The 16,345-nt window shown below is 35.0% G+C and overlaps 1 protein-coding gene across 1 annotated transcript in view; it reads right to left on the bottom strand.

The window, feature by feature from the left end:
• Stag1 (stromal antigen 1) overlaps positions 1 to 16,345 on the bottom strand; it is a gene marked incomplete in the record, with an annotated part of 394,726 nt that overhangs the window by 283,702 nt on the left and 94,679 nt on the right. The window contains 1 exon segment of the mRNA XM_013505748.1: positions 7,836 to 7,943. Within this exon segment, the coding sequence (XP_013361202.1) occupies positions 7,836 to 7,864 (29 nt within the window).

The raw sequence follows: 16,345 nt of genomic DNA, 5'->3' as shown, positions 1-16,345 counted from the left end.
GAGTGGTATACAGTTATATAACCATGACTTAGGACAGGTAAAGACACATGCGCAGGTTACAGCACTATACAAGAATGTACACAGCTAACAACAGGTACAAATATTATGCAGCAAAGATGCAGATGGCTCTTGTGCTCTGCTCTGCTTCATGCTGTCTACTGTTGTTGCTGATGTCTTGCACATGTACATTCTTTAACCTGGGACCTCACCCACAATAATCTCCTTTAGGCCTCCCGGAGTGGGTCAACAAGAATATACAGCAAATATAAAGCCCAATTTACAATCTATTATTTCTCAGTCTCCTTCATTAAAGCTCTTCTTAGTCTTGTTGTCTGTCTTAATTCCTTAAAGATCAATGTTTAGTGTTTGCTCTTCTCCCTTTATTCTCCTTTGCATATTTCTTATACTTAAAATCCAACTTGTTTTGTTTTGGTTTTTTGAGATAGGGTCTCACTATATAGTCCTGCCTGCCCTCTAACTCAAATTCAGGGCAATCCTCCTGCCTCAGCCTCCTGAGTGCTGGAATTACAGGCATGTGCCACCATGCCTAATGATATGTAACTTTCTATACAAATGACTTCAAAACCTTTTATCAGTAGACCTGATGACATTCCAGATCTCTAATTTGATATTATTAACTTGCATGTGTGACCTGTTTCTTTGAAAGTCACCTCAAATTTATCAAATACCTCACCTAAAATTAGGTTTAAAGGGGGTGGGGGTGGGGGTGTTGAAGACAGAGGAAGAGTAAAAGGTCATGATGAATAAATGATGTATGCATGTATGGAACTATCAATGTGATCCCCATTAACTGGTACAATTAATATAAATTAACAATTTTAAGTGACTTACTTCTGGCTGTTTAGAGAAATAGCACTGATTCTTGTTTTACTTTTTTTTTATTTTAAAGAGAAAAAAACCAGTAAAAAATAACAAAGACAAAAACGAAACACAAAAACAATACTGAATTTCAAAACAAGATGATAGGAAATTAACAATGGTTGTTGTATCACATACTGTTATCTTCAATGAAGTTGCTCAGATTATCAGGTGTAAGAATGCAAGATTGATCAAACAATTAAAGAGAATAAAATGTAACTTTAGAAAACATTAGAAACGATACAGAGCTTCACTAAACAAGATGGTTGGAATTCAACAATGGTTGTTACACTGCATACTGTTGTCTTCAAATCAGTTGTTCAGATTACCAGATATAAGCATGCAAAAAGTTAATTCATCAATGTATTTTAAATTACTATACAAGTTCATTATCATCACAATTATTCTATTATTCAGATTTATAGTACTGTGTCATTTTTCCCCTATGTCTTCTGCTAACACAAGGCTTCCTCAATTATCCGTTTTAGTATAATAATCTGTCTGTCACTCTTTCCATGAGCATGAATCCCCAAAACAATCTCAATTTAGATTGTTTTATGTTATCTCCCTCGTTCTATGTTCTCCCCTCTCCAAGCCACTGTACACACCACTGCCAGGATTAATCTTATCATATAATTCTCCCATTTTCAATCTTTAAAGGTAATTTCATATTTAAAACTGAAAATAATATTTTAAGTAATATCTAGGGGTCAGTAAATTTTTTTCCAAAAGGACTTCTAAGTCTTCATATGTTTTTCTTTCTTTCTTTCTTTTTCTTGAGGGGGAAGGGTCTTTTTGTGTCAAGGTTTCACTATGCAGTTTGGGTTGGCTTTGAACTCACTTTGTAGCCCAGGCTGGCCTGAACTCCCAGGGTGTGCACCACAACACCCAGCTAAGTCTTAATGTCTTGTAACTACTTCTCCAAACTCGTATGATTGCATAAGACAGCCATAGACAATACATAAATGAATAGGTGTGGCCATGTTTCAATAACAAATTTACACAAACATCTGAGACCCTCATAGTAGTTTATCCATCCTTGATCAAGTCACTCTTATTTGTCTCTCAGGAAGAAAAGTAAATCATATTGCGTCTGCACATCACTACAGGCCAAATAAATCATGTTTAACATATACTGTGTGTCAGTTTATAGAACCATATATAATTTGAAAGAAATATATTATTGTCCTGATTTTACAGATGAAGAAATGGGCTAATAAATTTGTCCAGTCACACACTGAGTAAATGGAAAAGTCCAGTACATTTCAAGGTGAATGAGAATTTCTCCTGCAATGGTAGGATAGCAGAATGCAAATTACGCTTTTATGTATTGCATGTAGACAAAATCCACTACTGCTTTTGATACTTTCAGGTATCTCTAGGCAACCTCAAGAGCAAACCAGTTCCAGCATATAATAAGTGACCCATAACTGAAACTAACATGTGCTTAAGCAATATAGCTTACTGAAAAAAAACTCCCACTAAAGTATGGTATCTTTAATAATTCTCCCACTGCAAACAGCCTAAAAGGCAAGAATTATTGTCAGCAAATAGCTAGTATACTCCTATTGGGGTTCATTTATTAGGATATATAAAAGTATTTGTTTTAAGCAATGAAAAGGTAACAACAACACAAGGAAAAGCTGCATTTAATCTCTAACTCTGAATTCTAATTTATGGAATGCCATTAACACTTTGAACTGGTAATGCCATAAATATTTAGACTTCTATACATGCTGCATACTGAAATATATATTTCAAATTTTAAAGAGACAGGGTCTCAGAGTTTGAAACCAGCCTCCTCAGAATCTGAAACCAGCTTGGGTTACATAATGAGTTCAAAGCCAACCTGAATTACAGAGTGAGACCCTGGCTCAAAAAAAGCCCAAAAAACCAAAAACAAAAATGAACAAAAAATGAGATCAGATCTTATAAAAATGATTTTTCTCCCTTTGTGAAACTCTGAAAATTCTGTTTACTTGTCTTCACTTCTATTTAAATCAGTTTAGTTCAATTTATCACTACTAGCCAATATACTGCAAAAGCCTCCTCTTAATTGGTCTTCTTATGTTGGCCCTTCCAATGTAATCACTATACTGGACTCAAAGTTATTTTCAAATTTTATATATAATTTTAGTATATATTATATTATATATTATATTATATTATACTATATATTCTTATCTTCTCTCTCTCATGTTGAAACCTCATCATTACTTCCCAGTGCAGAGGAGACAGAACAACATATTTCCAAATATAACTTAGCAGGTAACAATATGATACTGTTCCTCTCTATCTAGAAGCCTTCTCACATCATTCCTTACCCTACCGCCACCACCAAAAAAAAAAATAACTGGGGGAAAAGAAGACTTTACTTCAGAGCTTCAAATATAACATGCTTCCCTCCTATCTTAAACTTTGTATATGGCATTTCCTCAGTCTGGAATAATACCCTGCACTTCCTTCTTCATTTCCTATATTCATTTCCCACTTCAGACCTCTCAATTCCACTACCCCATCCTTATAAAAGTATATTGAATAAAAGCATGCATGAAAATTCTAACAATATGCTTGACTTTTCCTTCACAGCACCAATGGAAATTTAAAACTATGCATTTGTGATTTTTAAACTAACATCTACCTTCATAAGTTTAATGGCGACAAATAATGAGTTATTCTACTATATATATATTTCTACTATATATATTCTACTATATATATTTATATATATATAAAACTATATATACTAATGTTACAGCTATTCTAAATCTAGCACACTTATGGACTACCAACATGCAGTACATGATAATATTTTGACAATTCTTAATAGCAACAGCACTAAGGTAAAAAAAAATCCACTAGCAATTAAGTAAATCAGCCAAGAAATAATAAGTTCAATCACTAGAGTGGCCTTTCTCATGTCTACATTTTAAAAACCTTAACTGAACCGATCACTTAAAATATCTAGTTCATAATATTTTGCTTTTGTTTTAAAGGCAACCATAGAAATCAATGTCTAGTGTATTATCTTCACTTTAAAGATAACAAAAATTGAAGTTTCCTTTCTCTACAATGAATACAGATACTATGATTTGTGTAAGTGTCCCTCAAAGGCCCATTTGTTAAAGGCTTAGTAGCTAGCCTGTGGTGATATTAGGAAGCGGCAAAACTTACAAGATGTAGAACCTAGTGGGAGGCACTTGAGAGAGGTGCCCTTGAAAGGGATAGTAGCACTCTGGTCTCCTCATCCTTCTCTCTGCTTCCCAGCTGCCAAGAGCTAAACAGCTTGTTCCCCCAACTCACTGTCTCCACAATGCAGTCTTAGCAGTGACCCAAAAAGATCAAAGCCAACCATGAACTGAAACCTCTAAACTTATGAGCCAAAAACATGTTTTTTACAGCATCAGAAATCTATATACACATATTTTGACTATTCCTAACAATGCGATTCAGACACCTTTGTAATTGAATTGAAGAAGGAATTTGGAAGTTTAGAGAAACAGGATGGAGAAAGCTTAAGAGTGCTGTAAAGGGAGCTTAGGAGGCAATTCTTAAGAGGATTCATAAGAACACAACGCTGAAAGAAATGTGAACAGGCAAGATTATGCTCATGAGGTATGAGATGAAAATGCAGATTCTATTGGGAAACTGGACTACAGAACAGCACCGTTATACCATGGCAAATAATTTGGCTTCCTTTAATATATTCCCTGAGACTTTGAGGAAGGCTGAGCTTAAAAGTAATAAATAGACTAGGTTATCTGGCAGGGCAAATTTCAAGGTAGCAAGTCACTCTGGCAGCAACACTGCTGGCTGCTTTCAGTCAGATGTATGGTAATAACTGGGTACAAAAAAGCAGAGTGGCAAGATTTGAAATTTCAAGAATATGGCCAAAAGGAAGTACCTAAAAGGTGCTGCCAAGGAGGTATGGTTGCAATTGCTAATGCCATTAAAAAGAAACCAAGTGTTTTGCACTGGAACAATAGTAAAAATACCTTGAAGGCATCTCAAGAACCAGTAAGACCTACTAACTGCAGGCTCACAGATGTAAACTCCTTCAAAGACTTTCATTTGAGAAGAACCCTAGGTGTCCTGTTCACACAGGGCCACCCATGAATTGTTTCCAAGGGATTCCTTTCCTCCTGTTCAGTCTTCGAGGCACTCAGAAGCCACTGTGGCCATTGGTTTGAGCCAACCATGGCACACTTTACACTGATGCCAGACCTTGGTGTCATCCACATGATTCTGATTTGCAGGTATACAGAGTTATGGAGTGATGAAAACTTCCACCAATATTTCAAAGGAAGGCCTAGGAGCCCATGTAGTGTGCGGAGGCATTGTAGTTGGGCACTGTATGAAGCTTTGAGAGTAAACCTGAAGCTGCAATGGAGAGCCTGCAAGATAGAGATAGCAGAAATAATACTTGCCCAGGAAAGCCACAGGGAGCAAACAGAATTAGTGAGAAAGAGTGGACATGTAGGCTACAGCCAGTCAGGCCATAGACACAGTGCTGCCCAAGCCCTCTGGAGCTCACATCATGCCAACTTGTATGTGTGCTCCTGGATACAAAGCTATAGAACTTAACACATTCCTGACAGCTTGAATGATCAGTAGTTCAGAGCTGCCTGGCAGCAAAACACATAAATTACATCCTGTTGTGAACATGTTAAATGTTTTCCCTGCTGAGTTCTGGTTTTGCTTTGATCCAATTCCTCCTTACTATTTTCCTACTCCTGCCTTTGGGAATAGGAATACCTCTCCCATGCTGCCTCTTTGAAATATGAAAACTTGTTTTGTTTTGTTTTTTATTTTTACAGTGGTTTATAGCTGAGTCTACCTTGATTCTCAAAGGAGACTGGATTTGGACTATTGAGTAATGCTAGCATGGTATACTTGAAAACTCTTGGAGAAAGACTATATGCATTTTGTACTGTAAGACAGACATGAGCCTTCAGAGGCCAGGGTCAGAATGCTGTGGTTTGGGTAAATGTCCCCTAAAAGAGCACAGGCTTGGTCAACAGCCCAGTAACAGATGAAAAGTGGTAGAACCTTTAAGAGGTGAAGGCTAGTGGGAAGTTAGGTTGCTAAAGGCTGGCCTTTGAAGGCAGTATTGGATTCTAGTCCCTTTCTCTCTCTCTCTCTCTCTCTCTCTCTCTCTCTGCTTCTTCATCATTATCATATAGAATCAAAGCAACATTATTATAGAGGATCAAAAACACCATGTGGTGAGCAGGTCACTCTAAGGATCCCCACACTATGATATACAACTTTGCCGAAGGTACAAAGTAGTGCAGCCAACTGATAATGGACTGGAGCCTCTGAAACTGTAATCCAAAATAAACCTATTCTCCTCGTAAATTGATTGCCTCACATTTTGTCATAGTCAAGGAAAGCTATGCTCGAATACATAACACAATACATAACATAATGGAGAGATGGATTAAGAAAGATAATATATGCAAACATATCCACAAAATTCCCCAAAAAACCATATACCTTCATAAAACCATATTAAGTTCTCAATTGGACCAAGATACCATTTCTAGGTGAAGAATATAAATCAGAGCCCATTTACCCAGATCCCAGATCACCACCAGTTACAAACAAGGTACTAATAAAAAAATTAATTCATAAATATAAGCACAATTTACACACCAACCTCTGTTTCATATTATATCACTAATGCTAACAACCAGTGGGCTAGGAGTAGATTATACAAAAATAAGACAAACTTATATAGTTTAGTAAGTGAGTCAGAGCCATGGAGGGGGAACATCATGCTACTAAGAAAAGTATGTATGAAATGTAGAACCACAAAAGGGTATCTACCCCAACTCCGAGGGTTTAGAGGAGCTTTGCCAGATCCAGGATACTTCAACTAAGACATAAATAGTGAGTTGGATGGGTAAGGCAAAAGTACATTGCAGAGAGGTGGGCTGGAGGAAGGAAATTATTTAGAGACTCTAAACTCATTACGTTCAAGTTAGAGAGTACAGGGGAGTGAGGTAACTTAAGATAGAAAAGACTTAAAATGTACCTCCAATATTTGAAAGAAAGAAGAGAGGACAATATGATGGTCTTTGAAGCAGGTAAAGAAATTTGGAAAGCTTTTTATGAGGGGAAAAAGCCAGAGAATAGTCAGACCCTGACTCTTAGAAAAGAGATATATAAATTAAGTATGGCAGTAACAACGTAAGTAATTGCTTAAGCTATTATTAATCACTTTCATTATAGCTAAACCATCATTATCTATAGGATTAAAAGTATATAGATTCCTAATTTGCATCTTTGTAAAAGCTATAATGGTACTATATCTGCTATTACTATGACCATATTTTCCAGAGAATTCAAAAATAAGTTCCACTTCTCAATCTGTACTACAAATCCAACAAAGCTAATGATATGCCACCAAAAATACCAAATGGTAGTCTCCTAAAATTATTTCTACTAACCAGAATGGCTCACCAATCTCAGTCTCAGGGAAAAAGTCTTAATGAACAAGCTAAAAGAGCAAGGACAGGGCAAAAACAAGGAGATACAGAATGGAGGTCAACGAATTTTTTTCTTCAAAATGGTCAAACTAACTATTTTAGGCTTTCTAGACAAATTCAATCACTATCAGTTTGCAGCACAAAGCAGCCATTATGACTATATAAAGGAACAATTACAGCTCTGATCCAATAACACATTATTTATAAAAACAGCATGCCAGATTTGGCTTTCAGGTGATAATTTGCTGAACCCTGAATAGCAGAACAATACCTTTTTAAATTCAGTATTAGAAAACATGCTGACATTCCAACAGAAGAGGCATGGCTGGATATGGCAATTAAAGACCTTAATGCTTCGATTTCAAATATACCATCTCAATATCAGAGAATACAGCTGATATCTAATCAAAGACATCATTGTGATAAATATGTGCATTTTTTCCTTTAAAAAATTTCAATACTTACTGTAACACTGGTAACTCTGAAGTAATCATTGTTGGAGACGTTCCACAATACAGCAAAATAATGCAATTCTGTACAACTCAAACTTCTGAAACAACCTTAAAGGCGATCCTGTTAATTAAAAAAAGAAAATTATTATAAAATATGCCAGAATACATAAACTACAATCAATCAACACTATTAGTGAATGCAGTTCTTGGTATTTACCCAAGTAAATTGAGAACATATCCATAAAGAATCCTTCCCAAGGATGATTGCCGTAATTTTAACCATAACTCCCAAAATTTAAAAGCAACCAAGATGTCCTTCATTAAATGAAGGGACAAACTGTGGTATATCCAGACAACAGAGTATTATTTGGTATTCAAAGGCAATGAGCTATCAAGCCATGAAGTGACATCGAGGAACTTTTAAAAGCACATTACTAAGTGAAAGAAGCTAATCTGAAAATATTACATATTTGATCATTCCAACTATATCCAAAGCTATACCTATGAAAACCACAAAAACATCAGTAATTGTCAGGGGCTGGGGGATGGGAAGGAAAACTGGCAGAGCACAAAGGATTTTTAGGGCAGTAAAACTGTTCTAAATGATGCTGTAAGAATGGATTTATGTCATATGTTTATCAAAACCCATAGGATACACAACATCAAGAGTGTCCTGTAACATTATACAGACTTTGGGTGGAAATGGCAAGCCAATGTAGATTCATCAATTGTAAGAAATATACCATATTCCAGTGCAACATATTTAGAGTGGAAGAGGGTTAGGCATGTGTAAGGATGATGAGTTAAACAAAATTCTGCACTTTCTTCTCAAATTTACTGTGGAAAAAAACTGCTTTGGAAAATAAAGCTTTTTTTAAAAAAAGGAACACAGGAAGACAAAACTGAGTATCCAAAATAGATCATATTACAAAATCAAAGGTATAACTGGAATTTCAGACAGAGAAAAAAAGTATAAGGCAGAAGAATGTGTTAAGAAATAATGGAAAAAAAAAAAAAAAAAGAAATAATGGAAAAAAGTTTGAATTAGACTTCCTGTTGACAACTATGTAAACTAGAAGACAGTGTAGTCACATCTTTAAAATGCTGGAAAACTTAAAAATATGTTGAGAGAAAATAAGTCAGCCCTAAATTATATAACAAGTGATAACAATATGAAAAATGGAACATTAACAACATGGAAAACGGCACAGTTCGAAGCTCCTAGAATCAGCTCCTACAATGAAGTAATTCTTAAATTGGCAAAACCCAACAAAAATCAACTTACACAGAAATCTTAAATATAACAAAAATTTTCACAATGAGAGGAGTGCCTACCAAAGCAAAAAGTTACTAAGTTTGGTAAGAAATCAAAGTATCATTTTTCTTCTCTATACTCCATCCCTGATTTCCTAACTCACCAGCATCACTGAGGAAAGCAGATGAAATTCACAGTGCAGCTTTCTGGTACAACAAAAGGCAACATGAACATTGTTCTCAAAAATGATAGTAGTATATTTCTTGAAGTGCTTCTCAGACAGATTTGTTAAAAGAACTTCAATATGCTATAGCTGCACAGAGCGAGAGTAGCCTATGACATGAGTGAAGATAAAAAACCCTGTAAATATAATATGAATAGGAAGATCTGTTAGGGAATCAGAGCTTTCAAGGACTACCATATATACTGGAAATCAAAGGTACGAATTCCATATATAGGGCTAGATGAATTCAGAGAAGCCTGAAAGAGGCACACTTCACTAGGGGATTGTTGAGGTCTGTAAAAGTAGACAGTTAAAGATTTAGGTAGACCTTTAAGTGGCTACTGAAGTAATTTCTTGGCTAAGAACCAAGAGATCTTTCCCTCCTTCTGGTTTCAGTTCCTTAATTAAGGAAATCTGTCAAAGAGTACTGATTTAATAACCTGGAAACATGACCTCACTGTGGCCTTTTTATTTTGAGACAGGGCCTCACTAAATTGCCATGTTTCCCGGCAGGGCTCAAACTTTGGAGCCTTATACCTCAGTTTCCCCTAGCACTAGAATTAACACCACACCCAGCTTTAAAAATGCCTTTTTTTCAAGTGATTCAATTATATGCTGTCTGTAAGAAACTTGTTCTGGATTCTACTAGGTTGAAAGCATGAAGATGAAAAAGGATATTCTATGTAAATAGTAAACAAGAGAGCTGGAATGGCTTTCCTAGTATCAGACAACACAGATTTTAAAGCAAAAAAGAAACATAGAAAAAAAGTACAGGAGATTTTGGGGGTGAAAAAAGAAGACAATTCATTAGACAAAGAATCATAAAAACATATTCACTAACAGCAATGTCTCAAAATATATAAAATATTATAGATTTAGCCAGGGATATAGCTCAGTGGCACAGCACCTGCCTGGCAAGCATGAGGTTATTGATTCGATTCCTAGTACCAAAAAAAAAAAAAAAAGAAAAGAAAAGAAAAAATTACAGAGTTAAAGACACAACTGAAAGAATTAGACAGTGCTACAATAATACATTAGCCCACCTCTCATCCACAAGGCATATAGTCTAAGACCCCAAGTGGATTCGGGGAATGTATAGTATAAAACCTCATAATATACACCCGATCTTAGCAACCTCAACATGTGATATTTTTCTTTCCTTATTGAGACCCCCTATTGTTGCACTTAAAAGAAGCAACTTACAATTTCTCTTTGACATATCCAAATTGCCCATATCACTGCTCTTGCACTTTGGGGCTATTATAAAGTAAAATAAGGGCAACTTGTTCACAAGCACTGAGATACCGTGACTAGCAATCTCAGAATGGAAACAGCCATTTAAGTAGTTAATGGGCGAGTACTGCATACAGTGTAGACACATGGGACAAAAGGACAATTCATGTACCAAGTGGAATAATGAGAGATTTCTATTATGCTACTCTGAATAGCATACAATTTAAAATTAATAGTTATTACTGGAATATTCAATTTAATACAATACTTTCAGACAATAGTTGACCACGAGTAAGTGAAACTACATAAAGTAAAACCACAGATAGGGAAAAATAGTATAGTTGGTAATTTTAATTTCTGACCTTAAATAAAACATAAAGCATGTACACGAAAGATAAACAAAGGAACAGAGGACTTGAAAAACAACGTAAACTAGGTAGACCAAAGACATTAAATACCTCTCAACCATAGAATGCACATTCTTCTCGCGTACACATAGACTGCTCTCCAAAACAGATGTTTTAGGCCGAAAACAAATTATCAGTAAACTTTAAAAGACTAAAATCATAAGGTATCTTCTTTGATCATGATGAAATAAAAAGTCAAAAATTGAAAAACTGGAAAAAATCACAAATAGGAATAAAACAACACACTTTTAACTATCAATGAATCAAAAAAGAAAAAAATACACCAAAATTTACACAATACAGCAAAAGCAATTCTCACAAGAAAATATAGGTCTAAATATCCATATTTTTTTAAGAAAATCTCAAATTAAGGACTGACTATATACCTTAAGCAAGGAGAAAAAAAGAGCAAATTAAACCGATAGGCAGACAGCAGAAATGAGAAAATAAGAGACTTCAAAAAAATATAATCAATAAAGCCAAAAGCTGATTTTTGAAAGGATCAACAAAATTAACAAATCTTAATAGTGATTATTAAAAAAAGAAAGAACATGCAAGTAACTAAAATTGGAAACAAAAATGAGACTATTACTACTGACCTTACAGAAATAAGAGAATATGGTAAACAACTATGCTAATACATTACCTAACTTAGATGCACACAATGAACAGAAATACACAAAAGAACAGACCAATAACAAGACTAAGAATCAGTTACCAAATATCTCTCCATAAGGAAAAGCTATGGGCCAGATCATATTACTGATAAATTGTACACCAAACACAAGTTAAAAAGAATTAACATCAGTCTTCTCAAAGTCATCTGACAACTACACAAAGAGAAAGTACCTTCTAACTCACTCAATAAAAAGCACACAAATTGGGAAAGGAGAAATAAAGGTGTCTCTATTTCTAGACATGGTTGTCTATATGAAAAATCTGAAATTGACCCAACAATTCAAAACAACTCCTAAACCTATTAAGTAATTATAGCAAGACTGATAACTACAAAACTAATATATACATCTATCACTTTCCTATACACCAGCAATGAACCAAAAGAATTTGAAATTAAAAACACAATACCATTTAAATTAGCATTCAAAACAATAAAAAATACTTGTGTATAAATCAAAATATTTACAATATTTCTACAAGGAAAACAGCAAAAGAAAAAGAAATGTGTGAAGAATTAATAAATGGAAAAATATTCCATGTTTTACAGATGGATGATCCTTTTTATTTTTCTTTTCCCCTTCTTTTTGGTTAGGGACCAAACCCAGGGCTTTATACAATGGTAGATAAGCATTTTACCACTGAGCTATATGCTATATCCTCATTCTTTTCTTTCTTCCCTTCACCCCATGCCCCAAGTGCTAGGGAATCCAAACAAGGCCTTGTGGGAAGTTCTTCCCAATTTGATGTATAGATTCAACACAATCCCAATAATTTCCAAGCAGGTTATTTTGTGGCTAATACAAAATGATTCTAAAGCTTACAAAAAGCAAAAGACTGAGAAGAGCCAACACAATGATACTGAAGGAGATGAAAAGAGGACTGAAGCTACCCACCTTTAAGACTCGCTATAAAACTTAGAGTAATAGATTTTACCATGAAAGTATAGCAAAATAAACAAGTACATTAATGGAATAGTATAGAAATCCCAGAAACAGACCCACACAAATATCATTTTGATATTGTAAGATTATAAATTTATCTTATGACACATAAAAAGAAATATTATATATATTATTAGGTCTTCATCCCAAATTCCTGACACAAGAACTTTTAAGATCTTGAAATCACTGGAGAAAGGGGTCTCATTTTTTGTATGTTACTGAGATGAATGACTGAAAGCCTATAGTTAAGTCCCAGGATGGGACAAGCTGTGAAAGGAAGCAACCAACTGACTAGAGTTGAAACTTAACATTCCTACCCCCACACATTCAGGAAGAGGAGAAGAGTTGAATGTAGAGCTTAATTACCAATGGCCAATGACTTGATCAATAATGCCTATTTAATAATGAAGTCTCCATAAAAACTATATAGTAGGATTCATGGAGATTCTGGATTGGTAAACAAATCCAGGTGCCAACAGGGTAACACATCACAGGCCTATGGAGACGTAAGTTCATCACTCAGGACCTTTATACCATCATGTTCATTATGTCCTTAACTTTTTTCCCCTTGTGCTATGCTTTATCATTGAGCAACATCTCCAGCCTCTATCCATTAACTGTTACTACAATAAAATCACTTGAGGCTGGGGAATTTATACAGAAAATAGGTTTATTCCAGAACCTTCCAGTTCTGGAGGTTAAAGGGCATTGTGCTGACATCAGCTCAGCTCTGGTTAAAGCACTTAGGGCAGATGGTATCATAGTAGCGGAAGCACATGAAGAGAGATCACATGGTGAAACAGGAAGCTGGAGGAAGGTGAGAAGCCAGGCTTATTTTTATAACTCACTTACCGAAGAATAACTGGGGTCCAATGAGAACTACTTTATCCCTTTTGAGGGCACCACTTTCAGGAACCTCCCACTATGTTCCACCTCAATACTGAAACACAGGAACAAGCTTCTAATACATGAACCCTTAGGGGATACACACAAACATAAACAAACCATAGCTCCTTTATAATAAACCAGTAAGTGATGCACACTGTATGATCCATGTATATGATATTTTGAAACAGGTGAAACTATAGAGACAAAGAACTAGGGTTGCCAGGGATTCAGGAGAATGAGCATGTGAAGGATGACAGCCAGAATACATAGGATTTTAAAGGCAGTGGAGCTATTTTGAATGATACTGTAATGACGGATAAATATTTATCAAAATTTTTAAGGTATACATCACCAAGAATGAACTCTGATGTAATCTATGGAGTCTGGGTGGTAATGGCACATCAATACAGGTTCTATTCTAACAAAGGTGTTATTTTTGTACGGGCAGCAACAGTGAAGGAAACCTGATGGGAGTCAGAAGACACAACTCTCAAGATGAACACTAATATAACAAAGACAAATATAGTACAATGTCATAATTTCAAGCCTTCTTTACCATTCCTAAATGGTAAAGTGGTTCTTACAGAACCACTTAGTAGTGGATTACACACAGAGGCAGGTGCTGGCAGTATACCACAAAATCTGTTTAGCATACCAATGACTACAATGACATTTATACTGTGAAACTATTTTTCAAGATTTTCTATGTGGTACTCTATCTAATACAGAAGGAACACACTCCACTTACTATTTTGTTAGAATGTATTATGACTGCTATTTATGTTTGTGATATCAAATTAAGGTTATTAAGAGAAAAAATGTTCAATATAATACAAATGATTACATACTTAAATTCTCTGTATCCAAGATAGAAATAGCATTCAACCAAGAAAATTCCAAACTCTTCCTAGTAAAAGACACACACACACACACACACACACACACACACGATAGATCAATCAATCTCAAGACAGATGTTCCTTGGACTAAAAGAAAATGAAAGCAAAAAGAAAGGTATGTCCACAGAGCTTTGGGGATTTTCATTGTTTATCAGTGTTTCTCGAAGTTTTATACATTAATCTCTAAAAACAGAACTCCATGATAGTCATACTCAGCCTCTAACCAAAATGCTACCTACATATTGTCTTACCTACAAACACTGCTAACATTCTAGCCACATTTTTCCTTTACATTTTCTCTTCTCCATTACTTTATACTTCTAATACTTGACTGAAAAAAAAATGGCACCGAAAACTTTAATGCTCTACTACCATCTCAACTCTCATTGCTTCTTTCTCATTACTCTACTTGTAAAAAGCCCAAAGCTCTACTTCTCTGCAAAACCAGTTCTTTCTCACTTCAATATATTGTTTCAATATTTCAATACTGTTTCATCCCCTATACCTCACTGCATATGGACCAAAGTAGAAAGTTCTAGCCTTCAAATCTAGGCTGCATTAGGTCTCAAACTTTCATGCCACTTTTACATACCATTCTGTAGCACTTATTACCTCATATTTTTATGTATGTATACTTGTACTTTTATTTTGTAAACACGAAGATTACAAATTTCATTCAAAATCCTTACTTTTAACATTTTTAAAATTAGTGAACTTTATTTTTAGAGTAATTTTAGCTTTGTAACAATTTGCCACATAATTTTGATGATTTATTGGCATTTCTAGCTCTTTAGGAGATTATATGAACCTTTTGAGAGAACCATCTTCTCTTTCTAGTCTAAGGAATTTAAGCATTAGTACTCAGCAGCTGAAAAGGGCTCTTAATAATTAGCAAATGTAAAAATAAATGATGAAGAATGGTAATACAGTTCAGTGTACAGCACCTATCATTTGTGAGGCCCTATGTTCAATACCCAGGACCAGCTGGGTGTGGTGGCATACACCTGTAATCCCAGTTCTCAGGAGGCTGAGGCAGGAGGATGGCCATGAGTTTAAGGCTAGCCTGGGCTACACAGTGAGTTCAAGGCTAGCCTGGACTACATAGCAAGACCCTGTCTCAAAAAACAAACAAACAAAAAATCTAGGACCACAGTAAATCTAGAACCACAGGGTAAAATATAGCATATCACTAGCATATGACATTAATATGGGGGAAATAGACAGCTAATGCATCAGAGTTTGTTTTTAATGTCACTGACAGAAGAGTCATTTTCTAATGATTTCTAACTAGTTACATAAGAAGTACACAATTTACCTTTCAGTTAACTAATATTTCTCTCTTCTGGAAATCTAGAGAATGCTGTAACTACAAAAGAAAGTATGATTAAGGCAAATTCCATCCCTGGTTCCAGTCTACAGAATACTGTTCTTGGCCAAGATAATGAGTCTGATTTTAGGAACCCAATTAGGATAGCTCTACTAACTAAGAAGGTAGAAAGATCCAAAAGCATTAATTGGCCGAATCCATCTAGAGCCTTATGAGACATTAGAATTAAAAGTCAGATCCCAAATAATAAATCTATCAAAGAGGAAGAACATTTTAATGAGAAGTGAGTGGAGCCAAGAAAAAAAAAATCTGACATGAACTACAAGATTAAGACAACAGCAGGTTAGAAACAAAATTCAAGGAGTATAAGAATTTAATGTATGAGTTTGTGATACAGTCAAAGACATTCATCAGATCTCTATCATTAATCCAATTGAATCCAAAAATTAACAAAGCACTATAGGTAAGTACAAAATTTAAGCTTACTTAAATAAATGTATTTAAATATAAAGCCATTCAATATTATCGTACATCAGGAGCTATGCTCTTTAAGTCACCCAGTGAATCACAAATAAATGTTATTGATTAGATTGCTTTAAATTTAAAAAGCACCCAAAATGTCATCTACCTTTAAGATAGTCAACAAATACAAATATGTGTGTGTGTGTGTGT

This window comes from Chinchilla lanigera, unplaced genomic scaffold (assembly GCF_000276665.1).
Source record: "Chinchilla lanigera isolate Chin_1 unplaced genomic scaffold, ChiLan1.0 scaffold00100, whole genome shotgun sequence".
Classification (NCBI taxonomy): Eukaryota; Metazoa; Chordata; class Mammalia; order Rodentia; family Chinchillidae; genus Chinchilla; species Chinchilla lanigera.
This window is presented reverse-complemented; position numbering and strand designations above follow the sequence as displayed.